This window comes from Chenopodium quinoa, unplaced genomic scaffold (genome assembly GCF_001683475.1).
Source record: "Chenopodium quinoa cultivar QQ74 unplaced genomic scaffold, ASM168347v1, whole genome shotgun sequence".
Lineage (NCBI taxonomy): Eukaryota > Viridiplantae > Streptophyta > Magnoliopsida > Caryophyllales > Amaranthaceae > Chenopodium > Chenopodium quinoa.
Window position 1 is genome coordinate 413,008 of NW_018743905.1, and position 16,860 is coordinate 429,867.

At 38.4% G+C, this 16,860-nt stretch overlaps 1 protein-coding gene across 2 annotated transcripts; it reads left to right on the plus strand.

Annotated features, from left to right (window-relative positions):
* Positions 1–4,422: 4,422 nt before the first annotated feature.
* Positions 4,423–16,648, plus strand: LOC110686887 (DExH-box ATP-dependent RNA helicase DExH18, mitochondrial-like). Of its 2 annotated transcripts, none has more exons than XM_021863497.1 (3): positions 4,423–7,023; positions 11,828–11,879; positions 16,006–16,647. In XM_021863497.1, exons 1-3 carry the CDS (start codon positions 4,781–4,783, stop codon positions 16,045–16,047), a joined length of 2,337 nt encoding a protein of 778 aa, XP_021719189.1. In that variant the 5' UTR covers positions 4,423–4,780; the 3' UTR covers positions 16,048–16,647. The 2 variants fall into 2 exon arrangements, with proteins under 2 accessions (XP_021719189.1, XP_021719190.1); XM_021863498.1 differs by having other exon boundaries at positions 4,424–7,023; positions 11,828–11,899; positions 16,006–16,648.
* Positions 16,649–16,860: the final 212 nt, after the last annotated feature.

A 16,860-nucleotide genomic window follows, 5' to 3' on the forward strand; every position in this document is an offset into this window, starting at 1 on the left:
ATCAGAACACTGGCGGTACGTTTTTTCCCAGGAGGCAAAGTCGGCATTGGGGAAGAGGCGGCCCCAAGTCATGCGCTGGATTTGAGCAGAGTCTTCCATCATCTCCCGGACCAGCTCTTTCTTTTCTTGCTCGGCCTTTTCCGAGAGCTCCTGAGTAAGACTCTTCTCCTGGGTCACCAGGCGTTCCTTTACGCTCGCCAAGGATTTCTCCAAGGTTTCGTATGAGGACATCTTTTGGCGAAGAGGTCTCAGCTCGGTCTTGAGGTTGATGATGGTCGCCTCCAGCTCGCTATTCCTCTTTTGGGCCGCCTCTAACTGAGCCCGGATAGCGGCGGTAGCCTGCGCCTGATAATAAAGAATATCAATTGTCAGAACTTCATTTTGGGCAATTTGAAACATTGCCTTATCACAGTCAGAGGCGGCCATAGCTTTTGCAGCCTTTACCTCTTTGTTCTTCCGGTCAAGCGGCTTGCGAAGGCCGTTCACTCGGAGCAGGGCCTAAGTAAAAAGGGGAACAGGCGTCAGTTTCCAAACAAAAAAGAAAACAGGCGTCCTGGTATTCAAATACTCAAAAATATGCTAAGTATACCTTAGCAAGGACCCCTGCAATCCCGTCTAGGTCAAGGGTGCCGACACCCCTGACCGCCTCCCTTTCAGCTTGAGGTACGGCCTTGATCATAGACTTGGCCACTTCGACCAAGTCAGGCTCTTGAGGGCCGGCTGCATCAAGCATAAACAAACGGATTAGACCTAGTAAAGGAGGGAGCAAGTCTAAAATTTACAAGGACAATTTCATACTTCTAGGTGGCCCAGCTGGAGTTTTAGAAGAAGTGGCCGGCTGTTTCTCAGCCGCCGCATGTTTCCTGGCAGAACCAGGAGAGCTCGCAACAGTCGTCCTCCGGGCCTTGGGGTCCGGCTGTTGGGAAGAAGAAGCTCTTGGAGCGCCCGTCTAAAAAAGAAGAAAAAAGTCAGTATATGCATAAACACAACTCCAAAAAGAGGGTGAAAGGTTCGAAGCCCACCAAGGGTGCCCCCTTGTTGGGGGAGTCGGTTGAAGACTGTCGCATGATGGAGGCCCGCAACATGGCCGCCGCAGTCTTGGAGGCGGTAATTTTGCTCATGGCGTCCGCTGCAAAAACAAATAGCAAAGTTAATAAAAGTCATAACAAGAAATGCACAGAACAACAGAGTATTCAACAGGCCGGCTACCTCTTGAGCACCGACTGCTGAGGCCACAGGCGGCCAAAAAGTACTCGTCGTAGAGCCATTTAAAGCTCAGGACGCAGTGCAGGGGTACTTGCTCTCGTACCCCTGAAGTAGAGTTCACCTTCGACTCTACTTTGAAGAGTCCTTTTATCTAGGATCTCTTTCTTAGCCTTGGGGGGAACAGGCGGCATGCTGCGGCCGCCTGCAAGAAGGGGCGGATTCCTGTTCCACCTGTTGAAGCGCTTGTTCAGCTCTGTGTCTGAACTCTCAATGATAAGGAAGGTGCTCCGCCAGTCCTTCCATTTGTTTGCTTTACCTCTCGTCATGAGGTAGCCCCTGTGGCTCGTCAATTGATACCAGCCGGTACCGCCTGCCTTAGGGGTCCGGCTGAGGTAGTTCATGTGGGCGAAAGCCTCGAAGTTTGGCTCCACCCCGTGCAGTTCGCACCCGGCCACATAGCCGAGTACGTTGACCCAGGAGTTCGGGGCTAACTGCCATAACCCCAACTCATACCCATCCAAGATCCGCTGAACAACCGGATGTAGTGGGAAGCGCAGCCCAGCCTTGATGGCCGCCTCGTAGCAGCCAAAGCAGGCGCCATCATAACTGGTACCAGCCGGCCAGACGACTGTGTCTTCTGGATCCGGCACGAACACTAAAAAGCCGGGGCCCATTGTGTGGTTTGCTATAAAGCTCTCCACTTTCTCTTGCATGGCCGTGATCCGGCCCCGAGGTACTGTGCAGTAGTAGGGGGTATTTTGCTCTCGGTGAGAGGCGGATGGCTCCGCCCAATCGTCCCCCTTCTCAATTGCGTGAGAAAGCCTCGCCTCTTGTAGGCGACTGTTTTTCTCTTCTGTGTCCAGAGAAGCATGGCCAAAAGAGCTAGACTCGGATTCGTCCTCTGACGAGTCCGAAGAGGACGACTCCTCCCCTCTCCCGGAGGGGCCCGCCTCCTCTCCTTTCAAAGGAGCAGGAGAGAATGTAGAATTGTCAACTGTAAAATGGGAAGGGGTCACTTTGACTCCTCCCTCAGAACTGCCGGCTTTCAAGCCGCTTTGTTTCACTTCCACATCTGGCGCCTGGTCAGATGTTTCACTAATCGGCACCCTGTGGGAGGAGCCGTCTGAGTTTGAGATCCTGGCAGTCTTTTTTGTTCTAGCCATCATGCTCTGCATAGACACAGATACAGTCGGACTTTGTATAAAGGGCAAAGATGGGTCCAGAAAAGGGCAGGCGGCACTCCTAGTCCTAGATTCAGCCGTCCCCGGTGACCGGCTGATCACTAACCTAGGTCGTGTCGTGTGTTTCCGTGGTGCCATTTCAAAAAAGAAATAAAGTAAAGAGAAAATTAAGAGTAAGAGAACCGACGGTTACCTGAACGAGTGACGATTGATGAAGTTCTGAAAATCCTTTGCAGTCGGCTTGTCAGAGCAGGCGGTAGGCAGAAAGGGTCCAAAATGTCAGAGCAAGTTCAGGGGTCCGAATGTTCTCTCACAAAGTTTTCAAGTGTGAAAATGACCGAAGTCAACACTCCTTTATATAGGCGAAGTGAGAAGGCGAAGGGTCACTTCCAGAATTCAAAATTTTGGCGGGAGAATCTCTCGGCCTCTCGCCGAGTGACACCTGTAGCAGGCCGTCGCCTGTTACAGGGCGACACCTGTCACAGGTAACACGTGACCAGTCACGTGCCACCTGTGAGGGGCAAATGATTAGGGGATTTTGCTCCCACCAATCGGAATGCGCCACGTGGGCCAATCAGGTCCTGCCAAGTGTCCCCCAGTTGGACCTCTTAGGGCTTGCCACGTGGCACACGCTTATTCGTCCACCCTGGACTTATTATGTCATGACACGTGGCATACTCCATGCCTAATGGAGAAGCCGGTCACCTAGGCCCAACTTCCGAGGGAAGCCCAATCAGCCCAAGGTTAACCTAAACCTAGATTGGCACGTTTCCCGAGGTTATAAATACCTCCCTTAATCCTCATTAAGGGAGATGACGCAGATTACACACATAAAACACTCTCACCTAGAGAGACCCAATCACTTTAATTTCCGCATTAATTACTCCTTAATCAAGTACTAACTTGACCGAAGGAGGCGGATCTCCAATCATCCGGAGCATCCGTTTGTTTTGCAGGTACAGGCGTTCGGTTCCAGTCTCGGAATTGTAACTCTCCCGCAGGACATCAGAAAACCCCGAAACACTGTTCTTCTTCCAGTCAAGAAGAGGAAAGTTTAATCCATCTTTTTAGAGATTGTCCTAGAGCTGTTGAGTTTTGGCAAATAATTTTTAAGAAGATAAAAAAACAAAAAAAATTTAACAATAATGTGTTATTCGAGGACCCTTGGAAGGATTAGATTTCTTATAATCTTAGCTTGTCTGAGAAGTGGGTTACTACTTATATTCTGGCTCTGTGGCATCTTTGGAAAGCTAGGAATATGTCAATATTTGAGAATGTCATGCTCTCAAAAATCAGTTTACTCAATGGTTTTATAATTGATCACCAAATCACTAACCATGTTCTGCAGGATGTTGTTTAGGGAAAAGGGAAAGGCATTGTTGTTCCAAGATCACCTAGGTGGGTTGGTCCTCCACCAGGTTTTGTTAAGTTAAGTGTAGACGGAGCCTGGAAGAGCTCAACTGATGCTGCTGGGGGTGGAGTTATCAGGACCCCTTCTGGAGGCTGGTACATCGGGTTTTCCAGTAAATACAATGCCATCACCCCATTAGCAGCTGAGTTGTATGCAATAAGGGAAGGTCTGGAGATGGCAAAGGAGTTCAAGATCAAATTCATGGAGGTTGAAACAGATGCTGAGGTTTTGATTCGTATGCTATCATCAACCACTACCAATCCTCATCATGAAGTTGCAGCTGTGCTTTTGGATGTTGCTCAACTTCTCACACTGAAGAGCTGGACCATCTATATGGTCCACATCCCTAAGGAGAGGAATAAAGTGGCTCACAGACTAGCTCAGTATGCCATGAACAAGGACTTAGGCCACAAGATGCACTTCTCAGTTCCTGATTGCGCCAGAGTCGAAGTTGAAGCAGACTTGGCAGACATTCACGCTGCTAACTAATTCTAGTCTGAATGTAATTTTTTGCCCCCTGATATTCTATAGCAGTGTATGTGTATAAAACTAAGGGTAGTATTTTTGGGTACCACAACCCTAACAAACTTTATCTTTGTACGATTTATACTCATTATGGAGAGTATAATCTCCTTGGAGATCTTATTACTCCTTGAAGACAATAGCCTAATATAATATTTCGTCGCTTTGTGTTAAATAAAAAGATATACCAAAAAAAACCGTCATAAAATACCAACATAAACTGCGAATTAGGCATATCCCCACCCCGACTCGCTTAAAATCTGGCGTCATAGGTTTTCCACAGACGGTGCCCTAGTTCTGTGGCATTCTTCCAACATTTCGACCTTTCTCGATTTCCCGCTTTTCTCTCTCCTCTTTTCCCTCCACTACCTTCTTCTTCAAAAATCTTTATTTTCAGACAAACTTCTGCTCTATCTGCCTCTGCATTTTTAGTTATTCAATGCTCTTCTAGCTTTCTTCAATGGCGGGAGGTCGATTGACGCATTTTCTCCGTCGCTATTCGTCCAAGCAAACCATTTCTCAGGTTAGGGTTTTACTCTTAAACCCTATTTGTCATCTTCACAATTATTTGTCTTCTAATTCGTATTCGTTCTTAAGAGTGTCATCGTTGTCATTACTGCCAAAATTTAATTTGTATGGTGTTAAGGCATTTTCGACTTTTGATGAAACTGATGTTAATGAAAGAAAAGATGATAATGTTATTGATACGAGTTATATAGATGCTAATAATGATGGTTTAATTGATAATAATATCATAAATGAGCATGATGTTGATGTTGGTCAGTTAAGTTTCTATGAAGGGTTTGAGCATGTTGCGTCAATTGACCCCGTAGAAATTTATAGGCAGCTTTGTGAGTTGCCCCGGGATGGGAATCTAGGCAGGGAGGATTGGGAGTTGTTGCATGATATATTTGGGCAGTTTTTGCGTTCTGCTTGGGCAACGAATCAAGCTTTAGCTATATACATTGGGGCGTCGTTTTTTCCAACTGCGGTACATAAATTCAGGGGTTTTTTCATAAGACATTGCCGTAATGATATCGCTAAGTACTTGCTTTCTTTGGGACCGAGTGATGAAGCGGAGAGGTTTTTGTTTCCTGTGTTTGTTGAATTTTGTCTTGAACAGTTTCCTGATAAGATTAAGAATTTTCGAAGTATGGTTGAGTCTGCTGATCTTACCAAACCCCACACTTGGTATCCCTTTGCAAGGGCAATGAAACGCAAAATTGTTTATCATTGTGGACCTACTAATAGTGGGAAGACATATAATGCTTTGCAACGGTTTATGGAAGCAAAGAAAGGGATATATTGTAGTCCACTCAGGTTGTTGGCGATGGAAGTTTTTGACAAGGTTAATGATCTTGGTGTTTATTGTAGTATGCTTACTGGACAGGAGAAGAAAGTTGTGCCCTTTTCTAATCATGTTGCCTGTACGGTTGAAATGGTGTCGACTGACAAAGTGTATGATGTTGCTGTTATAGATGAGATACAAATGATGGCTGATTCTTGCAGAGGATTTGCATGGACTAGGGCATTATTAGGGCTAAAGGCTGATGAAATACATCTATGTGGCGATCCAAGTGTATTAAAGATTGTTCGGAAAATTTGTTCAGATACAGGAGATGAGTTGCTGGAACAGCACTATGGTAGATTCAAACCGTTGGTGGTTGAAGCTAAGACATTGCAAGCGGATCTTCGAAATGTAAAGTCTGGTGACTGTGTAGTTGCGTTCTCCAGGAGGGAAATTTTTGAGGTCAAATTAGCTATCGAAAAGCAAACTAAGCACCGTTGTTGTGTTATTTATGGTGCTTTGCCACCGGAGACTCGCAGGCAGCAAGCTACTCTGTTTAATGACCAAGATAACGAATTCGATGTCTTAGTTGCTAGTGATGCTGTAGGAATGGGTTTGAATCTTAACATAAGAAGGGTAGTTTTCTATACCCTGTCAAAGTACAATGGGGACAAGGTTGTTCCCGTTCCAGCCTCACAAGTGAAACAAATTGCAGGTAGGGCTGGTAGGAGAGGAAGTATCTATCCAGATGGTCTTTGCACTACTTTGAATATGGAAGATCTTGATTATCTAATTGAATGTCTAAAACAACCTTTTGAGGATGTTGAGAAAGTGGGTCTATTTCCATGTTATGAGCAAGTTGAGTTTTTTGCGGGGAAACTACCTAATACAACTTTTGCTCAACTTCTTGAAAAGTTTGCTGAAAATTGTCGCCTTGATGGATCTTACTTCTTGTGTCAACATGCTGGTATAAAGAAGGTGGCTAATATGTTGGAGAAGATTCCGAGTTTATCACTTGAAGATCGCTATAATTTTTGCTTTGCTCCTGTTAACATTCGAGACCCAAAGGCAATGTATCATCTCCTAAAGTTTGCTTCATCATTTAGTCAAAATCTTCCTGTCAATATAGCTATGGGCATTCCTAATAACTCTGCTAAAAATGATTCAGAGCTATTGGATCTTGAGACTAAGCACCAAGTTTGTTCTATGTATTTGTGGTTGTCAAACCATTTTAACGAAGAGAAATTTCCTTATAAGCTAAGGGCAGAATCTATGGCATCTAATATTGCTGAATTGCTGGGAGAATCTTTAAGTAAAGCAACGTGGAAACCGGAATCGAGAGGACCAAATAGGAAGAAGCCTGAACAGAAGGATGGATATGAAAGACCACAGTCACTTATACAAATATTTGACAAGTAAGTTTTATTCTTTTATATATTTGAGATAATCTTCCTGCCTATATTCAGAATACTAGTTTAAGTATCTTTAAGTTATGAGTTATGGCAAATGTTAGATCTTCCTTATAATTGTGCATGTAATTGTATCAGTGTACTTGATTATTCTGGTGTTGACTCTTTAAATCAAAAAGTAACCATGAACGGACTTTCTGCATGTGTATTATGATTCAGTCTGGACTAGATAGCTTTCAAATTATCTATGCTATGGTGTCAATTACTATTAAAGAATTTTATAGTATGGTGTCAATTTGATTATTCATCAGTACATTTTGTATATTCCACTATTTCTGTTTTCATCTTATTTTTCTACGCCATGATAACTAATTGGATTGCAAGTGAAGCAACACTGCTCATGATTTTCATGAGTGATTTTATGATAAACATTTGAAAAAGAGCTACAGTTGAACTGATATATCAATCTTATTACGTTTTGAAATGGCAAGTATATTTCTTCTCATCTATGCAGTATGCAGTGCCTTTAACCTTTAGTCATTATGCTCAAATTAGTCATTAATGAATAATGGATATGTTATAGCTAGCATTAGATACATTTGGGCAAGCCATTAAAAACCATAGATTTTTTCCTTGTTTATGAAAACTGTGCCATAGGTGAAGGCCATAGCGAATCCACCTTCCGTGCAATTTCTAGAAAGTGCGAAAAGGAATACGCCTCTCAGTGCTTTTACAAGTTGAACGCTGCAGTGCCTTTGATGATTTGTGGTATGCAGCACATCTTGGTACATCTTCCTGTAAATTCTCGAAAGAAAAGCTGGAAAATTGATTAAATATTAGTATAGTACTTGGCATTTAAATTACAGTAATTGAGTGAGACACGTTAACTAAATGCATGAATTGTCGTCTGTTTTAAACATATAAATTCCCAATTTGGGAGTAAATCCCTAATTATTAAATACCCAAATTGAACAAAACCTAAAATTGAGTAGCAGTATAGTTCGGCATGGCTTTGATGGTCAAACATTTTTCTGTTTAGTACTTTAGTCTCTCCCTTTGATCTTTTTTCCTTCTCTCTCTCTGATCTTTTTCCCTCTTCACGAGTCTCCTATCATTTTTTTACTTCTTTCTTCATTAGTTTTCACTTCTCTCTGAAGATCTGTTTCTGAATCTGCAATGCTCTTTTTCCTTTCATTTGGTTAAAAAAAAATGTCATTGATAATCCCAACATTGAGAGACCTTCTCATATTGGTCAAACCTTTCAAAAATTTTAATATAATCCCAACTTTTGCATCCATCTTCTTATAATGTACAACAACATTCACAGCTTTAATCCCAAAGATGAGGTCAGGTACATGAATCAAGGTTTTATCTCATGTACTCACTAACCATGATCCTTGTTCAATGTTGCCCTTGCAAACCCAACTAGTTTATGTCCTTCTAAACTCCTTTCGCTCAAGTCATCTTTGGTCTTCTTCTTCCTCTCATGAGATCTCCTTGATCGCAACCTTGTGCTTTCCTTACTGGTGCATCTTCTGATTTACGTTTGACATGCCTAAACCAATTCCGTCAGTTCTCCCTAGTGAAAAATGACTGGTTATAGCAGGTGAAAATCTTTTGTGATAGTTCCATGGGAAGCCTATTCTCGTCATCTTCTTCTCCTTATCCTTTTCTCTCTCTTCCTCCTTTTTCTCTCTTCTTTAGAAAGGCCTACTAAATCAACCCAAAAGAGTCTCAATGGTGAATAAGATTGGTTTCTGCAAAGAAGTTTAAATTTCGATATTTAGGCTTATGATTTGAAATATAGTCCTTAGTTATGTTTCACAAATAATGATATGAATTAAATTATTTAAAAGGTCCTAATTTTATGAAAATTGAAGCTACTTTTTATTCCTTAATTTACACCATCAATAATGATCCTTTCGTGTAAAACTTGGAGCTAGAAAATCAATCATGAAAAAAGCTTTTTCAAGTTGTAACAACGGCGGTAACTATTTTACCTAAACCTTTTATAAAATAGTGATTTTAACTATAATATGTATGTTTTTAATCACCTTCTATTTCCGCAAATAGTTCAAACAACTTACCACTGAAGAATGACAAATAAAATTGGAGTTTGCAAATAATTTTTTTGCAATTGTTGCAGCTTCCATCAGTGGCAATATTATCTTCTATTTTTGTCGTATGTATGCTTTTGCCCAAAAAAATACTTCCTCCATTTCACAAATATTACAACTATTACGAGTTTAATAAGTTTCACAAATGTTGCAACATTTCCTATTTGCACAAGTTTTCTCTCATTCTCTTTCCTCATCACATTGGTCCATTTATTTATTTCTCTCTATCTCTCCCCTCTAGTCCCCCACCCATGTTGCAATATTAGGGAACGAAGGAAGTATGTTTTTGTAGCTCTTTAATAAGAAGTTTCTTTGTTATGTCAATTTAGTAAATATTAAAAAACTAGTATGCATGAAAGTCTTTGGTCCAGGCGTTGAGAATTGATATAATCTTTCAAAATGGCTGGTTGCAAGAATTGTTTTTCCACATTTTGCATGATTCTTAAATTTTGAACTTTTATTAGCCAATTAAGTTAAAAAGAAAATTATATCATGACTTGTTCCTCCAAAAGTATGTTGTAGGGAGCTACAAGTATATTATACCATCCAATTATCTTAGTGTTAGAGAGTAGAGACTAGGCGCTCTTGTTTGTTATTAAATTTGGGGTTAAATGTAAGTAGCTTTACCCCCATCTTTAAAGACCAGTGACAATTTGACAATAGATAATTTGGGATGAGTAGTAACTTTTTGTTGTTGTAAAGTTATTCTTTGAAAATTTGTACTTTTAGCATACACCAATATTTAGATATGTGATGTTTTCTAAAAATGTTAATGAAAATATTGTATGTTCTTGTTGGCTTTAGTGAATAAGATGTAAGTGGGGTAGTGGGTAGTTGGGGCATTAAAAAAATTATAAGAAAGGATAGTGGAGTTAGCATTTTGTAGAAAAGTAAGGAATGTGAGAGGGAAAAAAATAATACTACCTCAATTAATTGTTATCTGCAACTTTGGATTACAATTATCGGAGGTAGTAATAAAAATTTAGTAGTTGGTTTGAGTGATTACCATGAGAGGAGATGTAATATTAAATTATAGTAGTTTGCTAAAGATGAAATGGAACACTTTATAAAAAGCGGTTGCATTTAGTGACTCTAGCACTTAAAAAACGGAGGGAGTATTACTTATAACTATATGTCTTAAGTCATAATTGGTTATTAAGTATAAAAATGCGTTGGGATGGGGGGAGTATCATATAAGGTAGTGTTCTCTTCACTTGAATTTCACTTATCTTATATACCTTTTATTTTAAATTAAATGGTCTAGTCAAACTAGGCACGTATGCCAATGTAAATGTTTTCTTAATAAAATAAGAAACTATTAGAAAATTTATATATAGAAACTATATAGTGAGACTATTTTTACAAGTACCCGCATGATTGTTTATTTATTTATATTTATTTATAAGTCATTAACATTGGTCAATGTGGTTTATGTAAGTAGTGCAAAAAGATAAAATGAGACATTTAATTTTAAACGGAGGGAGTATTATCCTATCTTATTTGCGTTTAACATTTCATTTATCTTATTTAAACCTACTAACCTTTATCTTAGCTTTTCATAACTTGTCAACCCGTATTTTACATTATCATATCTAACTTATCAACCCTATTAGACATTATTGGAACATATTAATCATTATCTTATAGTATCAAACTGATCAACCCTTATCTTTTTTATGTGCAATATTTGAAATCTTACACTATCCACACACACACTACTTTAATTGCCTTTAGTAATTATATGTTTGAAAAAGTATAGTCAAGTGGGTTTGCTAGATTTATCTCGAATATACTTTTAAAATTATCACCTTGTTATAAATTTTAGGATATAAACGTTATAAAATTTGCATTGGCTAGTGCAAAATTTCCAACGTTGCAATTAAAAAAAACAAAGGAGGTATGAAATAAGTGAAAATATGGTGTAGAGAACAGAGCCTAAGTCCTAAAACTTTAAATTTTGATACCACTCCTGACAGAGCATTAGACTGTGTTTGTTAAGTAGTAAGCAAGAACATAAGTATGGATTTATAAATTGGTCATTTAAAAACATTATTTCTACAAGGTAGTTGTTTGACAAAACTTTCTGTTTAATTGTTAATGTTTAGTACATGCTTGACTTTGTTCTAGTTCCCTTGTTTTACATGGGTGACACCACCTTAATGTCCTACTGATATGAGAATCAAACCTTTCTATGTTTTTTAGTGGGATTGTAGGATGGAGGGTACTTCTAATAAAGATTAGGTGGGGCAGGGAGTGAGGAGAAGGGAGAAGGAGAGGGAGATAGAAGCATCACATAACTTTGTAAGACCATTATTCTATAGGGCATGTCATAAAGTTGTATCTTTATTTTCTTTTTTTTTTACCCTAATTTAATCCTGGTTATGTATCCTCTTCTTTTTTGCTAGTAATTTTCTGTTTTATAATGTTGGTAAAGGTTTTGGGTGTCATTATTGTTAATTACTAGTACAATTGTATGAGTAATATGCAATGAGTTGATTAAAAGCAAGATTGGTGCTATTTTTAACTAGTAGTAGCTGAAATCCTCGACTGTTCTTATATTAAAGTAATGTCCTTGATAGTAATTTGAGGGTTGTTGACTTGTTCAACTATTACTGATGATATGTTGCATGATATTACAGTACCTGATGTCTATATTTCTCATACAAAAAGCTACTTGTGAAACTTTTTTGCAGGAAAAGGCAAGATCAGTCCTTGGCACAGGATAAATCTGACAAATCTAAGAAGGTACTTGCATAGCTTACTTGGTATGTTCTCCATTGGACTTTATTAAGCATGCTTTCTTTTTAAATCCTGTATTTTGAATGTTTCATTGATGATGTTATGGATAATTGGCTTGATGCTTTGAGTTTAATGGTAAATATGTTTGAAGTAAGATGGACTTGCCAAATACTGTCTTTATTCTGGTTATAGTCCTCATATGCTGGTAATATGTTCAGCTGTTTGGGTTTTCTTTTACAGAATTCTTTCTCTCGATGTGGTAACCTGTACCTGTGTGCTTGCTGGATGAAACATTGGGCATAGTGTGTGTGTTTGTGTGTTCATTTTGGGTGTCAACAGAATAGAAACTTTGCATATGTGTCACTCATGTGGATCCTTATCCACTCACCCCTATCCACAATATCCCTAATTAATTCAGGACCCTATTTACCCCTCCTGTTTTGGGTTAATGTTTTTTTTTTTTTTTTTTTTTCCTTTGATATCATCATGTCATCACTGTTCTAACTTTTTAAATCAATGTCAGGTCAGACAATAGCTTCTCCACTTTAATTCTATGTTAGATCTTTTTCAGTAGATGCACCTCACATATCTGCCATGTCCATATTTCAGACATGATTTTTCTGTAACATTCTAATTTGTATAGATGAATATCAGTTTTATAAAATTTTCCTTTTAGGCCTTGCATGGTATGGATGGACTCATTACCAGGGGGAATTGATACTGGTGGACTAATTAAGGAGAAGGGATTACTCAGGAGTTAGTTTTGATAAGGTTTGGCATGAGCTAAACAAATAATGGGGTAATAACTTCTTGATTTTGACGAGAGAAACAATTTTATCTTCAACTCAAATTGCAACTAAATCCTGTAATAGATTCAAGAATCAAATTGCAACGACGCTAATTGAATTCAACAACATATTTTTAAAATATAGAAGCAAACTGATAAATTTTATCAAATGCTACTTTGACATTCAACATCAAATTAAAGCTGCCAAAAAAAAAATAAAATTTAAATGTATAAAAATTATGAGGTGAACTGAGTTAATTATGCACTAGAATCACTACTTCAAATTGTGGTTTTTCCATACACAATAAAAAAAATGTACACTTATTTACAATATTGCCACTAGATTGACAAAATTTATCAATCACAAAGATTAGGAAATTTTTTAAATTGCCACACAAAAATGTAACCATTTTCGAAATAACCACCCGTTTAGTTTTTTATTTCAAATTACCACCCCTTCAATTAAATAAATGCTCAGATTACCACTCATTTTAAAAATCTGGTGGATCTTTCGTCTGCGGGCCCCACCTAACGCTTATTTTGACCCTTTTAACTGATTTTTTTTTTCCTGATTTTTCTCTTTAAAAACGCTCTTCTAACTTCAATTCACAATTTCTCTTTGAAATTTGGTAGAATTTGGTGAAGGAAATGTGAATTAAAGTTTAGAGAGCGTTTTTAAAGAGAAAAATCGGGAAAAAATAGTCAAATGGGTCAAAATAAGTGTTAGGTGGGGCCTACATACGAAAAATCCACCTGATTTTTGAAATGGGTTGTAATATCAGCATTTATTTAATTTACGGGGTGATAATTTAAAATAAAAAATTAAATGGGTGGTTAGTTCGAAAATGGTTACATTTTTTTGTGGTAATTTAACAATTAACCTTAAGATTAACTTGAATTTTCTCAAAGCTTATAACCTAACTGGAAATTTAACATCTCAATCAGAATTTCGATGCAGGTTTCTTGAAAGTCTTTTTTTTTTTAAAAAAAAGAAGGGTTTTTCTAAACTATGTCGTTAAGGTTGTTGAGTTTCTTAGGGGTGTTCATGCTTTTTGGAAATTACAAGATGTCCTCTCCAACTTAAGGTGTTTATTTTACCGTACTCTTTGACATTAACCGAACGTTAGTAGTTGTAATAATTGTTAATTACCCCACTTTGAAGAGAAATTTGACAGCCCTAATTAAGGGGATTAACATTAAGCATTTTTTCCCACATTTTTTATTCTACTTTTTCTTCTTTCTTCTAAAAGCAACCATTGATATATCAAGCTCTTGGTGTAATTCTTCTTTTTTTTCATCCGCTTCTTATTACTTCCCATTTTTTTACAATTACTAAAGTTGTTCAGGGTATGATTGATTGAACAACTTAAATTAGAGGGTACAACTTGTAATTTTGAAAAAGCATAAGCACACCTTAGAAACTCAACCACATCATGGGCATAGCTTAGAAAAATCCAAAAAAGAAAAAGAAAAAAAAAATTGAATAAAAAGATGGGAATAAATGTCCTATTCATGAACATGGAAGATATTTTCATTTGATAATTTAATAGAAAATTTGTCAAAAATAACACCATCTTTAGGCGGTCTTTCAATAATAGCACCACCTTTTGATTATTCCATAATAGCACCACCTTTCACATGTATTTGCCAAAAATGAAACAAAACCGGTTGGTAACCAGTTTTACTGGTTACCTGTGACACGTGTCACCATGTCATTGGTCAATTATTTTTATTAAATTTTTTTTTAAAAAACCTAAGTAATTAAAAAAAAACCCACCACCTATCCTCCCTGCCCCCACCCTCGCCGCCGATCGACCTCCCAAGCCTTCCCCCTCCCTTGAACGACACCCCTACCTCCACCCATTCCCCCGCCCTTGAACAATTCACCACCGAAACTTTAGCCTACAAATTAGGGAGAGAAAGCCGAAATTGAAAAGGGAAGGAGGGAGGGGGCCGAAATTGGAAAAGGGAAGAGGGGAAAGGGCCGGAAGGGGGTAGGGAAGGGGAGAGGGTGGTGCAAAGGGGTCGATAAGGGGAGGAGGGTGTCGTAAAGGGGTAGGAAAGGGGAGGGGAGGGGGTGACGGAAATGGGTCGGTAAAGGGGAAGGGGTGCTGGAAAGGGGGTCGGAAACTAAGATGGGGACCGGGAAAAGGGTTGTTTCAGGTGGATGGTCTTGGTGGGGGTGGTGGATGCCGGTGAAAGGTGGTGGATGCTGGTGAAAGTCGTGTGAGGGGGGGGGGTTATTTATTTTTTTTGTTTTTTTAAGTTTTTACAAAATCAAAAATAAAAATAAATAAATTGACCAATCAAACTAGAACACGTGTCCCAGGATTACCTGTAAAACAGGTTACCGGTTTTTTGTTTCATTTTTTTTGGCAAATACATGTGAAAGTGGTGTTATTCTGGAATAATCAAAATTTGGTGCTATTATTGGATGACCACCCAAAGGTGGTGTTATTTTTGACAAGTTTTCCTAATTTAAAAGGAGGAAAAAGCCAGATTATGCATATATAGAAGAAAGAGAAAGGATGACTGTTGGTAGCCTGGTAGGGAGAATTGGAAACAGAGGCAGAATGAAGAAATGTGGATTAAAATTTTAAACAGGAACAGATTACACTAGGGGTTGGGTGGGTAGGTAGTGTATTACCCTTCTTTCAAGGGTAAACGTTCAGGCCCAAATCTTTCCCCTCATTCCAGGCTTCTTTTGTAGCACCATAATAATTAACAATGATTTAATCTAGCCCATTAACTGCAATCTAGGAAAGGCCTTATAGAAATACTCTGGTCACACAAAAAAATTCATACTATTCCTTTCATTCAAGTCATATAAAATGCTGTGCGAGACATATTCTCAATGATTAGTTGTCCTTGATTATGCATAACATTGCATCAGAACTTTTCGTCAACAAGTTAGTGTTGAATGCTTATATAAATGCTCTTTTGTGCTTATGTATGATGTTTCTTCTTTGATATGAAACACATCATCCACCCAAAACATACGTGTCTTTGAGCCCCACTAATTGTGTTATTGTTGGGCTTTCTATACTTGACACTTGCTTTAAATGTTCGATATATCTCCTTACTTTAAGTGTCGGTGCCTCCATGATTATGTGATAGTGTAAGTTGAATTAGTGAATATTCTGCAAAGAGGTAGGATAATATGATGATTGCTTCCCAAGGAGTTGACTAGGTATGCTAAATAAGTTTCTGCTGCTAGTGATTTAAGTACCTTTTACAGCAAGACTCCATGTGACTGTCCCCTTCGGTACCTTTTACAGGTTTTTTATCTTCACAATATGATGGGATTAATGTGTGATCTGGTTTGATTTTCACTCTATTTTATAGGGCTACCTTGGAGAAGAACGAAAACCAATCTGCTTACATTAATTATACACGGGAGATTTGAGAAGACATGTAGCAGAAGTTGGGGGAACAAACGTAAGTCTTGGTTCATTTCAGCATGAAGAACCTATTGATCTGCCTAGTTGTGACAATGCTATTCATAGAAACTGGGTCAGCAGTTTGGGGAACAATATTGATAGGCGCACCTATTATGTGGAAATACAGTACTACACTTTACACCAATCAAGCTATTTACGTGCTCACAGAGTAGATAAATGTCTAATCGGAACATATATATATATATACATATATATATATATATACATACATATATATATATATATGTCCAGATGAATGAAATCTGGGGACTTGTCACTTTGCCCTTCCTTAGTTTTGCAATTTCGGTTAAAGCTTGGTGGTGAAAGAGGAATTCCTGACCATTGTTTCTTAAGATTGTTATTATACTATATATACTAGTACTCTAGTAGGTGTTAATTGTGTAATATGCTTCTGATTCTGATTAACTTGCTTTGGTCAGGCTGATGTTCAGATTTGCCGACTATTGTTTTTTGTTTGGATAGTCTGAAAGGCGTTTCTTGTTGTCAGATAAAATTCTGTCAACAATGATTTTTGAGTTTAATTATTTATTTATTTATTTTTTAATTTTTTTGACAAAGAGAACTAGAAAACAAAAAAACTAGAAAGTAAAATAAAGCAAATCTCTACAACTAGCAGCCACAACAAGAGAATGAGCCCCATCCACTGAAGTTCGTGAGGCCTTCTGAATATGACAAGTAGAAACTCCTGAACAATCCATATCATCGAAATATTAGAAGATCCGAACTCAACAAGCAACCG

Bases quoted from the DNA above. Each gene is read 5' to 3' on its own strand.
- LOC110686887 (XM_021863497.1), top strand. From the start codon at position 4,781: ATGGCGGGAGGTCGATTGACGCATTTTCTCCGTCGCTATTCGTCCAAG. The intron at 7,024-11,827 runs GTAAGTTTTATT...ACTTTTTTGCAG, and splicing joins CTTATACAAATATTTGACAA to GAAAAGGCAAGATCAGTCCT. The intron at 11,880-16,005 runs GTACTTGCATAG...TCTATTTTATAG, and splicing joins AATCTGACAAATCTAAGAAG to GGCTACCTTGGAGAAGAACG.